The sequence below is a fragment of the Saccopteryx bilineata genome, chromosome 10 (assembly GCF_036850765.1).
Source record: "Saccopteryx bilineata isolate mSacBil1 chromosome 10, mSacBil1_pri_phased_curated, whole genome shotgun sequence".
Classification (NCBI taxonomy): Eukaryota; Metazoa; Chordata; class Mammalia; order Chiroptera; family Emballonuridae; genus Saccopteryx; species Saccopteryx bilineata.
In genome coordinates this window covers 19,954,274-19,968,328 of record NC_089499.1, presented here as the reverse complement: position 1 = coordinate 19,968,328, position 14,055 = coordinate 19,954,274, and the positions used below count along the sequence as shown (strand labels likewise).

Below are 14,055 nucleotides of genomic sequence, written 5' to 3'. Positions count from 1 at the left end.
TCTCTCTCTCTCTCCTCTAAAATGAATGAATGAATGAATAAATAAATAAATCATTTTTGACCATTCAGTTGACAGTGGATTGTGCTGTATATCTTGACATTGAGAGAACAAAACGCAACTTTCAAACTACCTGTTAATAGTTGCTTTTTAATTGATCAAGAAATTTTCATCTCTCAAAAAAAAAAAAAAAAAAAAAAAAAAAAGGCATAGCTGAAGCCAAGCTGTGGCTACTGAGTTTCCTGTGACTCGTCTCGTAGAGGAAGAAAGACTGACTGAGAGGCAGATCCACACTTTGCTACAACTGCTGTTGCCATTTAATTCGAGGTATTAACTAAAAAACATCTTGCAACCTACTACTCTCTCGATTATTTAGCTAAAATGACAACTGAGCCCAAATGACATCTAAACTGTATAGGTACAATTTGGTAAAGAGGATACAATAGGAAAAAAAAAAAAAACGCCACTAAGTGTGTGCTAATGTTACTTTTTTATTTCAGGAAACCCAAATTATTGAGAACATAGATTTCAGGAACATTTTATAAAGATATTAGAACAAAAGGCAACACGAAATGCAAAACACACACATACACACACACACACACACACAAAAACCCTATCACCAGAAATTGAAGTTAATTCTTTGACTGAAGGAGATATTAAAGAAACCATGCCCTGGCTGGTTGGTTCAGCGGTAGAGCGTCGGCCTAGCGTGCGGAGGACCCGGGTTCGATTCCCAGCCAGGGCACACAGGAGAAGCGCCCATTTGCTTCTCCACCCCTCCACCGCGCTTTCCTCTCTGTCTCTCTCTTCCCCTCCCGCAGCCAAGGCTCCATTGGAGCAAAGATGGCCCGGGCGCTGGGGATGGCTCCTTGGCCTCTGCCCCAGGCGCTAGAGTGGCTCTGGTCGCAACATGGCGATGCCCAGGATGGGCAGAGCATCGCCCCCTGGTGGGCAGAGCGTCGCCCCATGGTGGGCGTGCCAGGTGGATCCCGGTTGGGCGCATGCGGGAGTCTGTCTGACTGTCTCTCCCTGTTTCCAGCTTCAGAAAAATGAAAAAAAAAAAAAAGAAACCACACACCCCAAAATGAAAATATGGAACAGAAGCAAAGAGTACATATCTGATTTTCACTCTTCAAAATTTAAATGACACAAGTTAATGACGGAGTGTGAAAAGGTTATTGAATGAGCTAAATCTAATACTGGAACATTCTTCAATCACTTGCCTTCCAAATCAGAGCTCTAATAAGACTCATAATTTTACCTAGTTGAACTTTGCATCTACACCTCTGAATTTTGCTCATTTCTTAGTCAAATAATATTCTCCTAAAAATCTAGGCACAGGTAAGAGACAGACTGCCTGAAAAACCTAGGAGAAATGAAGGAAGTGTTTATACCTGAAAGGCTTCTAATTCCCAGATTCTCTGCCCAATATGAACTACTTAATAGTCTATACTGATATTTCAAACCTTGAAAAAGGGAATGTATCACCCTGCACTGCATGCTGGTTATTTCCCACAAGCAGAGAGCAAGCTAAGAAATGGGCCCCTCAAACAAAAAGTGGTACATAGTTAGGGACATATACATCTCGCAGGGGTCTCCAAACTTTTTACACAGGGGGCCAGTTCACTGTCCCTCAGACCATTGGAGGGCTGCCAAATACAGTGGTCCTCTCACTGACCACCAATGAAAGAGGTGCCCCTTCCAGAAGTGCAGTGGGGGCTGGATAAATGGCCTCAGGGGGCCACATTCGGCCCGCGGGCCGTAGTTTGGGGACGCCTGAATGCCAACCTAATGACACAATGATTTTCAAAAGTGATTAATTAGATCTATTGTTTTGATTTGAAGGGCCATTCTATAGTGTTTCTCTTTTATTCTCTTCTCTAAGTAATTTAGGATAATAGTTCATTTTAACTTTTGAGAATAAACATTCAGCCTGCAGAAAAGATACTTGTTTATCAAGTAAACATCTTATAAAGTCTCACTTTTAAAAAAATAGCTTTGCTTTACTTCTGATGTGCCTAAACATTTGTGCTATTGAAGCTGCAGCTATATTTTCAAAGACTGGCTCAGGGATCACTGAAATATTAGATGTCCCTTTGCTGGCAAAGCCTCAGAGAGATTCTTCAGTCATTGCAAGGTTTCGCAAAACCACTGGTTCCCAGATCTTACCTGGCCTCAGAATCGCCTGGAGGCTCACTAACACACAGGAGACCTACTGGGCCCACCCTGGGAGTTTCTGATTCGGTATGTAGGTAGGAGGCGGGGCTCAGAATGCACATTTTAATAAGTTCTCCTGTGATGCTCATGCTGCTAGTCTAGGGACCTAACTTAAAGAACCTCTACTTTAAACTACTAGTTTATATGTTCTTTAAAGAGCAATAAAAGCTTAGATTCCCGGCACCCTAAGGTACTTAATGAAACTCTCTTTAATTCTTTGTCGCAGGGACAATTCTTGAGGAAATCCATTCTTCACTTCCTCTTGTATAGCAACAGTAGGCAGTGAGAGTCCTTAATACTACTCGCAAAGGCTGTTGGTGTTGCTGGGCTTGGATGGGGTGTGTGTTCTATTTCTCACCAGAAGGGCTGCCATCACCCATGTGTCCCCAGACACCCTGGATCTGTAACCCTCTGCAGGACAGAACTCGTGCCTCTGGGGGACCAAAAGCCACAGCTACATGTCTCTACCCAGCAGGTCGATCTCATCCAGGAGGAAGTCCATGTCTTCCCGGCTCACTTGAGGGCTGATGACTACCTGGCGGAAGAAGTTGACCTTCCCGCGGTGGGGCTGATAGCCCAGCATCAGGCTCCCCTTCTTCATCATCCTCTCCTTAATGGCCGGGGCCACCTGCACGGGTGGAGAGGGTGGGCAGAGGTGAAAGACCAGAACACCAAGCATTGCAACTCATTTGACCCAGTCATTTGGTGTTTACTGCACACCCCCAGCGACGATCCTATCCTCATGTACACAACACGGTCAACATTCATACAAACCTGTTGAAAGCTTACGACATCGGAAGACTGATTCAAGCGCTTTAAACGTGTGAATTCATTTCATCTTCGCTCTAACTCCATGAGGGAGATACTCTTAACTAACACGCACACTTATAGATGAGGGGATTGAGGTGCAAAGGTTACATAAAGAACCTGAGGTCCTGTGGTCAGGAAATGGAGAGCCAAGATTTAAAACAAGTCAGTCTCACCCAAGCCCATGCTCTGAAACCTAAGCCATCTGAAAGCTCCCTCATTAGAAACAAATCGGGAGTCCTCAGGGGTAACAGTCTTAAAAGTGTCAAAAGTTATGTTCTTAAATTTGTTTGAACTAACAAAGTACTCCAATTCAGGCATCTTGAATAATAATAATAATAATAATAATAATAAAAGGTAGAAATGGGAGGAGAGCCACAAAATAACAGACGTGCACTGATAGTCTACCAAGTAAAACACTAGTACAGGTATTATGTGCGGGTCTAACAATTTATAGCTTATTAACAGGACATATGTGAAATATACTGTATTTTTCGCTCCATAAGATGCACCTGACCATAAGACACACCCAGGATTTTAAGGAGGAAAATAAGAAAAAAATATTCTGAACCAAATGGTGTGTTAAAATATTTAATAAAATACCGTATTTTTCGTTCCATAAGACACATGGGCATTTTCTCCTCCACTTATGGGGGGGAAAGGTGCATCTTATGGAGTGAAAAATACAGTAACCCCTCTGTCTGTTATCAAAGTTAGGAAACCTATACTTTAACGATTCCCAGCTAACTTGAGAGGAATGGGCCCTGATCACCCAAATGCACATATTTTTCTAGAAGCTTAATATCTGAAGAAATTAGTCCAATTTAGAACCACATGAGAAAATGAGTCCATTGTCAACTGAGCAGTGTAACTACCCAATAACTAGCTTACAAACCTTTAAAATGAAGTTAATTTTTAAAACGCTAACTTAAACTAAGAGTGCGCTCTTACTGGCTTAGAAATGCAAGCCAAGTTCTTCCATTTTCATTTTATTTTAACCCTGTACTGAAGTTTCTGAGCGTGTCCTATTGAATATGTGAAAAGGAAAAATAATGAGTTTCTGTCTTCATTCTCTCAGAAGGATGAGACTCAGCTAACCCAGAAGGGAAGAATGAATACATAAATAACACCAGGCACAACGTGCTTTAACATTCTTTAAGTGACAGGCATAAATGTCAGTTCCCGTGAGACACTGTGTGAGTGTGATCATGCCATACCTCTCTAGTTTTAAACACACTGATGCTTGGTCAGGTATTCCTCCCCACCCCCCACCCCCCATCGAAGACATGCAGAACTATTTCATTTGACACTCAAAACAATCTTCATCTATTCCAAAGCTGATGGAATAACTAAGGGTATTAGACCTCTGGAGATACGATGGGTTGGACTTAGCCACAGGGCTTCCTCAGGGGGCTTTCAAGGATAATGTGAACTAAGTACTTTATTCCAGATGTGCTAATTTTAGAACATAAATCTTGCAGAACATGGAATACACGATGCCTACAACAGCAAAAACAAACACCTATTAAGCAATATCACATTGCCATTCTAGCAAAAGGTTGGAGCTCTTTTAGCCTAATGGGACATGAAAATATAGGAGCAAAAAAGAAAGAAAATGTAGAAAAAGATGAAGTCAGCGGTCAAGTTGGGGAACAATGTGAACCATCATGTTCTATAAATATCTGGAAATATGTCACAAATTTTATTCTGAGCTTTTTTTTTTTTTTTTTTTTTTTGGATTAGAAAACCAGAGTTGAATAAACACCATCTCCACTCTCTGCAAAATTTAGTGGCAAATGTTCAGTGGATGCTGAAAGCTGGAAGCTAGTAGGTAACTCTCTGTGATACCTATGCACACCTATTAGAAATCCTTGATTTTGAATGCTCTAAGCATCAGTTGAGTTTTCTTGCTAAACTCTTTATGCAAATGTCATTCATGATTAGAATTATAAAATCTAGTGAAATTAGATGTAAGCAAAGGAGAGGTTAGTGCAAAACATAAGGCCTTTCATTAAAAACTAACTTGAGCCCTGGCCAGTTGGCTCAGTGGTAGAGTGTCGGCCTGGCATGCAGGAGTCCCGGGTTCGATTCCTGGCCAGGGCACATAGGAGAAGTGCCCATCTGCTTCTCCACCCCTTCCTCTCTCCTTCCTCTCTGTCTCTCTCTTCCCCTCCCGCAGCCAAGGCTCCATTGGAGCAAAGTTGGCCCGGGTGCTGAGGATGGCTCCATGGCCTCTGCCTCAGGTGCTAGAATGGCTCTGGTCGCAACAGAGCGACGCCCCAGTTGGGCAGAGCATCGCCCCCTGGTGGGCATGCTGGGTGGATCCCAGTCAGGCGCATGCGGGAGTCTGTCTGACTGCCTCCCCGTTTCCAGCTTCAGAAAAAAAAAAAAAAAGACAAAAAAAACTAACTTGAATCCTTCGGAAAGACTAGACGAAGGAGGTCTGCTAAACACGGCCGCAAGTCAGGTGCGGTAGAGAACTGCAAAAGCTTTAAGACAAAGTCTTGAGAGTCCAGACCAGTCCTGCACACAGGTGGCCACGCAGGTGCCTGTGTATTCACACCACTTAAGAAACCTGAGCTGGATGGGACGGCTGATTTCTGAACACTGTAGTTTATGCTAGAACAGTGGAGGCCCTCTAGTGACCAGACCTCTACTCAGGAAAAGCCTCCTTTGTTTTCAGCATTTGGAAATCTTCACTTGATGGGAGAAAAAAACGAACTTTTAATTAGAAAGTGGGGAAATAAAAACATATAGATGTGTTTTAAGTTAAAATGTCTAAGTGATGCATACATTACATGTTTTGCTAAGATTATTTGCTTTAACTGACCAATCTTTACCACCTGAGGTAGGAGGGCTTCTGGGGCAGATGCAGGCATGAATGGGTGTATGTGCACATATGTATGTGTGTGTACACCTATGTACGTGTGTGTGCACAACCACATGTGACTTACACATCTAACCCACCATTCATCATTCACTGCTCTTAAAATCCTCATTTTTGGCCACAGAGCAATGCAGAACTGTGGTATGACTTAAGCTAATAACCAAGGCACATTTATTTTTAGTTTAAAGAGCCAGAGGCCTCTTGATGTAAACTGGAGATATAGGAGAAAAACACAATCGTGCTAGTGCCGATCAATAGTATAAAGACCCGGTTCACCAGGGACCAATGTCTGGCCAGGAAAATCACAGACTATCAATTTTAGAGCTTACCAATTGTGGTTCTCTAGGCTTTTTTTTCTTTCTTTTGGAAATAAAAAAATCCTTTCATATTCATCTCCATCCTCCTCTGGATACCCTGGGTATAACTGGCTCTGGCTTATAGCCCATTTTAAATTTAAAACAGGCATGTTCTTGGCTCCTACCTAATTTGCATTGTCTATTTCTATGTATTTTTCAATACCTCTGTGCTTCCCCCTGAATGATATTGTATGCCTCCCCATTGGAGAGCATTAGAATTTTGACTCCAGCTCATCAATGTGTCAGGGGGGCTCACATGAGGCAATCTTCAAAATAAATCTGTTTGGACTGCATTTTTTTGTAAGCAAAACAAAAATATTGTCTAACGTTAAGCAAGAAAGGTAAAAGCAAGGTGGTCCTTCAATTAAAAAAAAAGATATTTTTGATCTTTAAATTCTTATTCTTGTGGAAGGCATAAAAATGTTCTCTTATGGGCCCTGGCCAGTTGGCTCAATGCATAGAGCATCAGCCTGGTGTATATATGTCCTGGGTTCGATTCCTGGTCAGGGCACCCAAGAGAAGCAACCATTTGTTTCGATTTGCTTCTCTTCCCCTCTCTCTCTTTCTTTGCTCCCTCTTCTCCTCCTGCAGCCAGTGGTTCAATTGGTTCGAGCATCAGCTCCAGATGGGGGTTGCCAGGTGGATCCCGGTCAGGATGTATGTGGGAGTCTATCTCTCTGTTTTCCCTCCTCTCACTTTCAAAAAAACAACAACAATAACCAGTTCTCCTATGAGCAAAACAATGGCATATAGAACCAAACTTCTCAAAGTTTGTCACTGACTTACCAAAATTATAGATAAATGGCTCAATAGCTTTGTGACTCAGAGAACCGATTAAGTAAGGGTTTGGCAATACCACATATTTCATGTGTGTAACCATGAATATAAGATCTGTTCCTAGAGGCAATCCAAGAGGGGAAGACCTTCCCTGTCTATGGATACTTCATGGAGAAAGAGAGCCATGAGCAACACCAAGCTTGATGTTCAGGAAATGTCTGTTACAGATTATAATTGTAGTACCAGTAGTGGTTGTTTAGCAAATGTTTTACCAACTCCTTAGACTGTTGCAATCTGCCTTCACACGTCTGATTCCTGGAAACTCAAATTAAAGCATATTTGAAAGGAACCTATGTTTTTGCAATTCAGGGATCACGAATGTTCTCATTAACAGCCAGTTTATCACCTTTGCACTTAAAAATACATAAACTATTTCCTATTTCTACAGCTCCAGGCACAATCCAGTCCTGGGTAACTTGGATAGTCTCTTTTTGCTGATCACAGCAGAGAAATAGCCCTAATTCGACAGGACGGAATATTCACAGGGTAAAGAGACTATGCACAATCTAAATGTAAGTATCCAAAAAGCATCCCTAAATGGAGCACGCATGGAGGAAAGCAATTTGGCAGGAGTGAGATTGCTTTCTGGCTCTCAATTATTTTACTGCTGGTTTTCCTTCAAATTGTAAATCAAGTTCTTTTCCCATGCTTCAGAGCACTGGTCCCCGCATCTTAAGTGGAGGAAGATCCTGACATTTCTATCTGGTTGCACAGGAACTTAATCGACATGTTTCCGTAGGATTGCTGTTTCTCCCTCTTAAATAATGTTTCAGCCATGATCCAGTATTTTGTTGTCACACCCCCGCAGCATAAAACAGCATTTGATATTTAAAAGTAGCTTAAACCAGGCACCATAATCACTTTTTTATTAAAATAAAATGGCAATGTCCACAAAGGACATTTCCTTTGAAAAATGTGTTATACAATGTTCACGGCAACACGCTATTTTTTTTTCAATTTAGAAAGTGTTTCTCAAACTATCTGTGAGGAAGTTTATTTTTCCAGTGTATTCCATTTTTGTGAGTCACAGTAAAAGTCAGTTACTAAATGAAATTGAACTACTAAATAAAAATAAAATTAAAAAAGACAAAAAGTACGATGCCCCATTTTGTTCTTTTATTTTGAAATTCAACAGTAAACTTACTTTGTTGGTATTAAGGTTTTTAAATAATAGCTCCTCAACCCCGTGTTTTCCTTATTGCTCACTGTAATCACCTAGACAAGTTCACGGACCTGCGTGAGCCTGGAGATCGCGCTTTGAGTGCCGCTCCCTTGTAACTCTCCCAGCTCCTTGTAGGCGTCTATCATTCGAGTCGTGGACCTTCTTGTTATCCTGCATATTTACTTCCGTTTATTGGTGTGGTCTTCATAGATTACCTAACCATTGCCCAGTTGTTAAATCTTGGAGCTGCTTCAGTTATGATGGCATTTCAGCGAAACCACACACTTGATTGTGAAGCCTCTACATCAGTTATTCAAAGTCTAGTGCAAAGATTAGAAGAGTCGATGGTTCAAAGTGCCCTAGATTTTAGGACTCGACACAGCTTTTTCTGTCATACGCTATGATGGTGAAATCGTCACATTTATCACCTGTAAATATTGGACAGCACAGATCCAGGGTGTCGGAGAAAACAAACCCATACTTAAAGGAGGTGACACTTTTGCAGAAATACGAGGTACAAAGACTACACAGGTGTCTACTATGATTCTAGACAGCTATACCACTGTGCTTTTTGAAAAAAATCTAGACTTTATTATGTATTTTTCCCCCCTAAATTCTCCCCTAATCCATGAAGTACATTCCTCAAACTCCAGTTTTGAGAACTCTCTTCTCAGTTTCAGTTTAATTACTCTACATCCCATTTTCTTCCAAGAAACAATAATTCTTTTAAGGAGTAGGAGGCTAAACTAACAATAATTTGCAAGTCTTGTGAGTAGAGCATGAGGTGGGCAGGCAGAGTGAAAACTGAAGAGTAAATTATAAAAGTTTTGGTGTAATCAACATTTTCTCCTAAGATTATCTTACTTAAAAGAGAGTTGTATCAAATGCAGAAAATTATCGACTGTATTTTTTCTCTATATATAATGTCAATTGAAAAAGTTATTAATTTCCCTACATTTACACTAAACTTCATACATATTTTTCCTCTTCTGTATTCTCTGAGACAGAGGTTATTGCCATACCAAAGCTACTCTTTAATATACATAGTTAAGGAAAATAAACACTGAAAAAGCAATATAATGAGGACTAATTCAGCAGTTATACTTGAATGTTAACTGTTTTAGATCTGGGATGTCAATGTCTATTTTTTGGTAAAGCAGCAAATACCAAATATTATAGGCATTGTAAGTCATATTGTCTCTGTCACAAATAACTCTAATCTGCCACTATAGCATGAAAGCAACCCTAGACAATACATAAACAAATGAGCATGGCTCTGTCCTAATAAAACTTTAGGTACAATGAAATTTTTTTTTTGTCTTTTTTTTCTGAAGCTGGAAACGGGGAGAGACAGTCAGACAGACTCCCGCATGCGCCCGACTGGGATCCACCTGGCACGCCCACCGACTGGGATCCACAGGACACTCTGCCCACCAGGGGGCGATGCTCTGCCCCTCCGGGCGTCGCTCTGCCGCGACCAGAGCCACTCTAGCGCCTGGGGCAGAGGCCAAGGAGCCATCCCCAGCGCCCGGGCCATCTTTGCTCCAATGGAGCCTTGTCTGCGGGAGGGGAAGAGAGAGACAGAGAGGAAGGGGGGGGGGTGGAGAAGCAAATGGGCGCTTCTCCTATGTGCCCTGGCCGGGAATCGAACCCAGGTCCCCCGCACACCAGGCCGATGCTCTACCGCTGAGCCAACCGGCCAGGGCCGGGACAATGAAATTTAATATCATATGATCTTCACATGTCATATAATATTATACTGCTTTTGATTATTTTTTTAAACCACTTAAACATGTTTAGGCCATTCCCAGCTCCAAGGCTGAGCATAACTGAGTGATAGGATAGATTTGGGTTTGGACATCTCTTACCAACTCCCTGCTCAAAATGGGAAAATGCGTTACGATATGTAAAATGTACCCCTTCAAAGGAAAAAGTACATAGGAAATCCTATTCACTGGGCTTCCTTCAGAAACTCTGCATTGAGCCTGACCAGGTGGTGGCACAATGGACAGAAATTCTGCATTGAACCCACAAATGACAATGGTCTTCTTGAGTCTCCTCCTCCAGTAGGGCATGAAACCAGTGCCACAGATGGGTGAGCAGGGTTGCCATGGTGGTTTTCTTCCAATACTGTTATTCTTGAACAATCACAAAAAGTAATTGTTCGAAAAAGATTTTATGTATTGATTTTACAGGGGGTGGGGGATGAGAAATAATCGCTTCACTCAAGCTGTTCATTGCTTGTTGTATGTGCCTTGACTGGGCAAGCTCAGGATTTTGAACCAGCGACCTCAGCATTCCAAGTTGGCACTCTAACCACTGCACCACCACAGGCCAGATGTGAGGCTCCTTCTATTGAGGGGTTTTAACTGGGATTTTCCAAGCTGATAGGAGAGACTATCTCCATTTTATAGATTAGGAAAGAGGCTTGGAGGGGTTAACTCTCCAAGGTGGAGTCAGGATTTAAATTTAGAGCTCTCTGGCTCTAAATCTGGGATTGATATGAGAATTAAACAGAATTAAAATTATGTAAAGCCTCCTGACACTGTAAACAAAAAAGTAATTTGATATATGCCTTGTTCCCAAACAGTCTGGGTTCCCAATAAGCCCCACCCTCCATGTTACCTTAGGGAGAGTTCTCCTGAGTAGAATATTAAAATCTAGGTCATGGAAAGAGTTGGCATAAAATGTTCACACTTTGATGAACACTCTTCTGATGAACAACCATATTGGTTCACAAAGTCTAAGCACAAATTTACATCTCTGTCTTCCTTTTGGCATCAATGTTTAAAGAAAGCATATTCTCCAATGGAAAGGCATATTTTATCAATTTCTGATTATGAATGAGTTTAATACTATGTCATATATAAGAACTTTCCTAAAACCCAAATGAACATTTTAATCTTTGAACCAGATATCTGGGTTTCCTCTGATTTTAACTACCAACTGGCTTTTCCGTTACACATGCAACTCAGAAGTCGAGTTGAAATGGGTTTTGAATTCAACTGAATATATATATCCTCTAGTTTGTAACTTCTGTCTACCCAGGATAGTTTTTGCTAAACAAACAACTGATGGAAGAAAACATTCCTTAGCATCTAAAATACTACAGTCCAAAGGAGAAAGTGATTTTTTTTTTTAGTCTTATATAAAAAGTTCTTTGTATTGACAGTGAACTTGACATCTTGAAAACGTGGTAAATGGTAAAAAGAAAAACAGTTGTTACCTTACAAAAACTTTCTTTTGTTTTTTCAAATTCATTTGAGTGCTTTGTCTCTCTTGCACCAAATGTGATAGTCTGTAGAGAATAGACATTTGCTCTCCCGACACAATTTACTTTTGTCCAAAATTGTTCTGAGATCAGAGCAGCAAAAATGTGGGTGACACCTGATCATACAGGCAGTTTCCATCTGCCGTTAGGGAAGAAACCAGCACTCGTGAGGACAACGCGAAAGCACATCCACATTGCTTTTTATTTACTTATTTTTTTATTTTAGTGAGAGGAGGGGAAGCAGAGACGGACTCCCACATGCACCCAACTGGGATCCACCTGGCAAGCCCACTAGGGGATGATGCTCTGCCCATCTGGGGCGTTACTTCGTTGCTCTTTTTTTTTTTTAGCACCTGAGGTGGAGGCTATGGAGCCATCCTCAGTGCCCAGGCTTGAACCAGTCGAGCCATAGCTGAGGGAGGGAAAGAGAGGAAGAGAGAGAGAAAAGAAGGAGGAAGGGTGGAGAAGCAGATGGTCGCCTCTCCTGTGTGCTCTGACCGGGAATTGATCCTGGGACGTCCATACGCCAGGCTGACGCTGTACCACAGAGCCAACCGGCCAGGGCCACCTCCACATTTCTTAGAATGTCTGGCAATGCAGAGGGGAAAACTGTAGCCTGCTCAGCTTGTGTCCAGGTACCACTGAAATCTCCCTCTTTTTTTTGTTGTTGTTTTGTTTTTTCTTCCTGATTTAGTCTCAGGTAAAATAATCCTGTTTCTCTGTCATTTCATCAAGGTACACATTTTTCTTTCGGAATAGGAAATAGCTGAAGAATGCTGTCTTTTGTCAATAATTACTTGACACTAGCAGCAGACGCTGCCTCTGCCAGTGTTCTGTGCTGAAGGGCTCACACTGTGCAATTTAATGCATTGCCTTCAGGGGCAACTATCTATAGATACAGAATTTAGAATATTTTCTTAAAAACCACAAATGAAATGAAATGATCAAACATGTTATTTCTCCTATTAATAATGAAAGAGATGCAAAAGTTTACAGCAACTTCCTTCAAAACAACACAAATGCGCCTGACTAGGCGTTGGCACAGTGGATAGAGTATCGGACTGGGATGCAGAGGACCCAGGTTCGAAACCGGAGGACACCAGCTTGAGCACAGGCTCATATGGTTTCAGCAAGGCTCACCAGCTTAAGCCCAAGGTCACTGGCTTGACAAAGGGGTCATTCGGTCTGCTGTAGCCCCTCCAGTCAAGGCATATATGAGAAAGCAACAACTAAGGTGCCGCAACAAAGAATTGATGCTTATTATCTCTCTCCCTTCCTGTCTGTCTGTCCCTCTCTCTGTCCTGTCACAAAACAAACAAAAAACACAAATGCCCTTCAACTACTGAATGGATAAATAAATGGTGGTACATCACTACCATGGGATAGTACTCAGCAATAAAAAGTAATCAACTGTGGAAGCAACATGGAGGAATCTCCAATATATTACGCCAAGTACAAGAAGCTCGACTCAGAAGGCTACTTACCATATGATGGCATTTATCTAGCAGTCTGGAAAAGGCAAATGCATGTGGCTGAAAAACTAATCAGAGGGTGCCAGCGTTTGGGCCTCCAAGGGAGGCGTTGACGACAAAGAGGCAGCCTGAGATCATTTTTAGGGGTGATGGCATTGTGCGGAGTGATACCATAGGGGTGGATTCATGAACACTGAACCATAACTTCTGTCTAAAGCTGGGCCTTTACCTGATTTTTCTTTCTATCCCTTGGAGCCTAATATAAAGCTTTTCCAGTAGCTAATGTAACGCCCTTGTCACAACTCATAGAGCTGTATGCCTTAAGAGGTGATTTTTACCTGTGATATAAATTTGAGAATGAATTGATTAAAAAACGAAGGGGTTTTGAGATCAGATGAATAACTTGAGCTCCCAGGGCCCCCCGTTTCCTTATTGCTAGACCAGAAGTGATAGTAGTCTATTATCTCTTCATAAGACTGATACAGTGTGGACAATGACACGGTAGCTGCAGCATGTAACAATGCTCTGAACAAGAGAACAGGGCAAATGGAGATGAATAGTCTCATTTAAGAGAAGCCGAGAGCGCAAACTCTGCAAAGGAAATAGAGCTCTGAGCTGGGATGTTTCCTTCCAGGTCTACCACCAATTGGAGGTCCTTGAGCAAAAAAATGGCATTTCTCTGCAGTTCTGAAATGAGAAGGGTCATGTTGACCACTCCCAGGTGCAAAGGATGAAGGCATTTTGGACACGGTGGCACTTGAAGCTTTTCTTCATGGTGGGCAGTATGAATTAGAGGAAACTGTATAGCTAAAGGGCGTTGGGAGGCAACCAACCACACATAGACCAACAGACCTGGGACCTGATTCCTGAAGTTCTGTGTGACTTTGGGCAAATGCTTCACTGCTCTGGGACTCACATTCCTCTTCTGTTAAGAATTAATAACCCTCCCCCCCCCAAAAAAAAGAAAGAAAAGAAAAAAAGTATATATATATGTAAAAAACAAACAAACTGATAATCCCTTGTAGAATTGTCATGTGGACTAAATA

General features: G+C 41.7%; 1 protein-coding gene across 2 annotated transcripts in view; it reads right to left on the bottom strand.

Moving 5' to 3' along the window:
* Positions 1-946: 946 nt before the first annotated feature.
* The window catches only part of GADL1 (glutamate decarboxylase like 1), a 190,167-nt gene continuing 177,058 nt past the window's right edge, over positions 947-14,055 (bottom strand). For both annotated transcript variants that reach the window (XM_066244752.1, XM_066244754.1), the window contains one exon: positions 947-2,845. In XM_066244752.1, coding sequence (XP_066100849.1) covers positions 2,672-2,845 — 174 coding nt within the window. In that variant the 3' untranslated portion in view covers positions 947-2,671. The remainder of the gene's footprint in view (positions 2,846-14,055) is intronic.